The sequence below is a fragment of the Dipteris shenzhenensis genome, chromosome 16 (assembly GCF_047967505.1).
Source record: "Dipteris shenzhenensis isolate YYH24624 ecotype China chromosome 16, Dip_SZ_1.0, whole genome shotgun sequence".
NCBI classification, from domain to species: Eukaryota; Viridiplantae; Streptophyta; class Polypodiopsida; order Gleicheniales; family Dipteridaceae; genus Dipteris; species Dipteris shenzhenensis.
Window position 1 is genome coordinate 51,694,104 of NC_141611.1, and position 4,592 is coordinate 51,698,695.

At 46.1% G+C, this 4,592-nt stretch overlaps 1 protein-coding gene across 1 annotated transcript; it reads right to left on the reverse strand.

Moving 5' to 3' along the window:
- Positions 1–1,579: 1,579 nt before the first annotated feature.
- On the reverse strand, positions 1,580–3,265 carry LOC147893106 (uncharacterized). Its single transcript, XM_087387657.1, has one exon. The coding sequence runs from the start codon at positions 2,994–2,996 to the stop codon at positions 1,977–1,979; it is 1,020 nt and encodes a 339-aa protein (XP_087243783.1). The 5' UTR covers positions 2,997–3,265; the 3' UTR covers positions 1,580–1,976.
- Positions 3,266–4,592: the final 1,327 nt, after the last annotated feature.

The following is a 4,592-nucleotide window of genomic DNA, read 5'->3' on the forward strand; positions in this document are numbered from 1 at the left end:
ATAATCATCTCTGATCAATGTCTTTCTCCTAATCATCATGAAGGCAACCAATGTGTACTAGCATCAATAATCATCTCTGATTTTGTAGATCAACTTACTTGATTACTGATCATCTCCTTCACTATGCAGAACAATTGTGGTGCCGGTGGAGATACATTGCATTTGTATAATACTTCTACCATCATTTCTTGTTTTCCACTACTCTCCATGACTGCACCTTCCAAGAGTTGCAAGTTGGAACTTGAGGTCATATATCTCCTAGATGGGAGGGCTACAATGGTTGAGTAAGACACCTTGCTGGCTAGAGTCGAGGTAAAGATCAAGCTTGACCTTGGGAAATTCCATGGTGGCCTATGTGAATTGGGCACCCCTTGCTAGAAATAGCCCTCAGGTTGGGTTGGGGGTTTAGCCCAAAGTCACGGTTAGGAAGGGCTAAGAAACTTTAAACTTTTGAAACTTTGAAAATGAAATAAAGCAAGAAAAGGCAGCTAAATTGAGACTAAAAGTGAAGTGAACTAAACCAGATGGAGAAACCTATTTGTTACTACGAACTCGTGGCTGCACTTTTGGACTATGACTTTTGGTGAAATGTGACAACTGTGAAAAAGGGTGCTGTTCAGCATGCCACGATAGTAGGAACCCCTAAGGCCAGAGACCCGGTCTAGACTGAAGTGAGAGATGAAAGACAAAACTGAGGCAATTGAGGGACGAGCTGAGTCAGCTGAGGGATGAGTTGTGTGTGCATGTGTGTGTGCGTACGCATGCATGTGCATGCATGCACGTGCGTGTGTGTGTGTGCACGCGTGCTTGTGTGTGTGTGTGTGTGTGTGAGAGAGAGAGAGAGAGAGAGAGGGGGGGGGGGGGGGATCACATTGAGTAATTGTGGAAGAGACAATTGCAAATGCAATCTTAATCATGTCCAATCGAAATTCCACAAGAGAAAGAGAAGGAGAGGAATTGTACAAGAGAGAGAGAAGCATAGAATTGGTAGGTGGGCAGAATGTGAATGGATCAAATGTATTTGATGTTTCACATTGCTCAAGTCTAATCTAACGGCCTATATTCCTTCAATGTCCATAGCTAGTTTTGCATGTTAATGTATTACTTGATCTTGCTAGGATCTTATTGTGTTTCATCTACTGTGCTAGTGTGGCATATAGGGCAACATATCATAAAGTCTATAGGTTTTGTTCTTTCAAGGATACCAAATAATATAGAAGAGATAAGGCCAAACAGTCATTGTGATAAGGATCAACTACTCGAGTGATATGGAAAGTGCAAACTGAATGTATGTCTCTACTCAACTTTTATTCTAAATCCCATCCTCCAAGGATATGGACCTTGTGCCCACCGGTCCAAGGCGGATGTGCTCGGTGAGTGTGCGGGTGCGGGTGTGAAAAAAAAATTCCCATTAATCTTAAGGTTCAAAAGGTTCGTTCACACAGGATTCCCACCCTTATGTCTTACATAGGAGATCTAAAACATAAGAGAAGCACGAAGACCAAAGAACGATCCCAAAGAACCGATAGGCAAATATCTTCACATCACACGTACAGGATGGATAAAGTGAAGCTTCTACGGGGTACTAGTCGCAACGGCTTCCCCTATGGAAGGACAACTGAACCCCGATGCAACCCGTGAGTTCTCAAGCAAACGCAATATTTCCGAGTTCCGGCTGTCTACAAACTGTAAAAGTAAAAGACCAAAACACCAATCAGAGCCAACATCCTTACTCTTTACAAATCTTTGCTGCAGTTTGCAGTGCCAGGATCTATGAATACGCTATGAAGTTGGAGCCGCGAAGAATTTTGCAATGTCAGGAATCAGGATGCATGAATTCAGAGTGGAATCTATGCATAGCTCTGATCTGAAGACTGTGTATGTACAATGCAGTGAATGGACCTAGCTCCTCCCTCCATTACAGCTGTTCTCATGCCCAAGCCACTTGCGGTCCTGATTGAATTACATTGAACGCTTCACCCTGTGTACATCTTCCTGCATTGCTCTATCATCTCCACCGCAATTGAGAAATGCTCCAGCGTGTATTGGGTCTCCAGGTTTTCCCAATCGGCCTCAGCCTTGCAAAAATGGTAGAAGACGAAGGTCATTATCGTGTCGAAGAGAGATAAGAACGAGTAAATGAACAGCAGGAGTGGCGCTTCCCACAATGTTGCTGCGCTGCTGGCGAGGACCCTGTGGTGAAACACGCATTCCACCATTGCCGCGCCCAGTGTGGAAAGGAGAAACAGCAGAAGAGCTAGTTGCATCCTTCCTTTCAATAGAAACAAGGCTTTGAGAAGGGCCGCTCCACCGTGTCGTTCCTCCAAGACGGAGACTACATTGGCTAGATTGAAGACAATCATCATGTGGGCGAACACGATAGAATAGAGTACCAACAATGGCGTCTCCGCAAGTCCAACGAGATTCGGCGAGAGATCCAATTCGTCCATAACGCCAACGATCAGCAGAGGAGACAGAATCACCACACTCGCGAATCCCAGTACCATCAAGCAGATCCACAAGTATGTAACGACGAGCCTCGTCCACAGCTTCGGGCCTACCGTGAGGAAGCCCAGGATGGAGGCTTCTCTACCTTGATAGCTGCAGCTGACGATGTAGAGAATTGCAGTCTTGGCGAGGAGCCAGAGCGTGATGATGATGGGAAAACAGAGGGCGTGAGTGAGAAGGGTTTGCGAGAGTTGAAGATAAAAGACTCTATTGAAGGAATTCTCGAGAAGGTGTCCAGCTTTGGCGACGCTCTCGAAATGCCTCGTGAGTCTGTCTGCAAGGATGTTATTCGCCAACACTTGAGAGACGGTGACAGAGGAGACAGGGAAGATGAGGGTGAGAGTGACGAAGAAGAGAGGGGAGAGCTTTGCAGAGAGCAGATCGCTCGATTCTCTGACAATGTCAAGAGCGTCCATGGTGGAAGGATATGGTCTGAAGTGCTGAGCCTGCAAGTTCCACGGATCAGTTGCTGATGCTGGTCTCGCCATGGCGATGGCGAGACTTTATCATGAGGAAGTTGCACGCCTCGCGGATTGCATGCATTTTTTAAAAGAAAGCTGATCTGGTTGAGGGGTAGTGCTCAAACTGCAGGCACTCGACTGATGTTGTCACATAGAAATGATCTGAAGCAGCAGGAGCAAAGCAAGCATGATGATGAGGGAAGCGTTGTTGCAGAAGCATTATCCAAGCTACCTGATTGCAGTTGCAGGTGCAAAATCAGGCATGAGCAGTATATCGGATTAATATTTCACGTCTCCTCTCCGCTCATGATCAATCCTTTGCTTCCAAGGCAATTCCCGTTCAAGCACGGCGTTGCTGTCAAAGTAGTTCGAACTTCGAGTCAGTGGATCACCATCGCCGGCTTTGAAGCCATTCGACGAGTAGTTCATCTTTCAATTTGGTATTGGAATATCTAGCCTGGCCAGGGACCCGCAGCAACTTTGAGCAATGGAGACGATAAGAACGACGCTGAATAACCGTCGTGTGTGGCGAAAAACCAGCAACGACGGCGCTGGAGTTGAGATCATTCGTCTAAAAAGATGACGAAAGAGCTTGGAGCATGTTTCGCGAAGCTGATCATGCCAACGTTTGCACTTTGCGCTCTTTTGATGGCTAGTGCGACGCAGGTCCACAGGAAACTTTAATAGGATTATCGCCACAGATCATGGCTAGCTACGACGGATTAATCTTCGCAGACAAGGCCGTATGGATCACGGAGACTTTGCCTCACCTAACGGCTGAACGGATCCTGCGAGCCTACCATTGGTGTTGTTGCCTACCCTCGACGACAATCACTGATCAACAAACGATCGCTCGCTAGACTATCGCCCTACAACATGTTACGAAGATCAGTAACGCGAACAACCGGGGCGAATCTCAACAATCAGTCGCACCGCCTTGAAACGAACTGATGGAACTGATCCATCCGTCCATCCATTCATTTATTCGTGCTCACTGTCATCCCGCTGCGTAAGTCCATAAGTGACGGAGTCACAGACTGCAATTTTGTTCCGTTGGACTGGTAACAGATTCATGCATCCAGGCTTTGCGTCTCTCGCAGCGTCAATCCATCCATGTTGAAATTCCTAGAATTTAGATGGGAAGCATTAACTGAGTTCGAGCACGTCGCACACGAATTTCTACCACGTAGTACATCATGCAAAATAGCTTCTTTTTTTCTTTTTTTTGGGATGCAAAATCGGGCAATGCTTATCCTCTTCCCTATTCAAGAACTTTGCTTCACCCTTGCCCCTTCTTCACTTGCATTTTCTAATAACCTCGCAAGACCAAGCTTCTTCCCCGTAGCCACCTCCAGTTTCATTGTTTTCTTCCCCAATATAGCCACCTCTAGTTTCACAAGTTTCCTCCCCGTAGCCACCTTCCGTCGTCGAATTCCAACCGTCAACACATCACCTAGAGTATGTTTACTTTTTTTGACCACATTGTTTAGTGTTCTGTTCGATTTGTTTGACCAATCTTACGTAAATATGACTTTCGTATTCCTTTGTGTAGACCGTCCCCTTCATGATTACAAAAGAGTTTTGATCCAGTAGTCAAGATCAAAGCTCTCGTAATCCCAGCCA

Coding starts and splice junctions, on each gene's coding strand:
- LOC147893106 (XM_087387657.1), bottom strand. CDS start 2,996: ATGGCGAGACCAGCATCAGCAACTGATCCGTGGAACTTGCAGGCTCAG.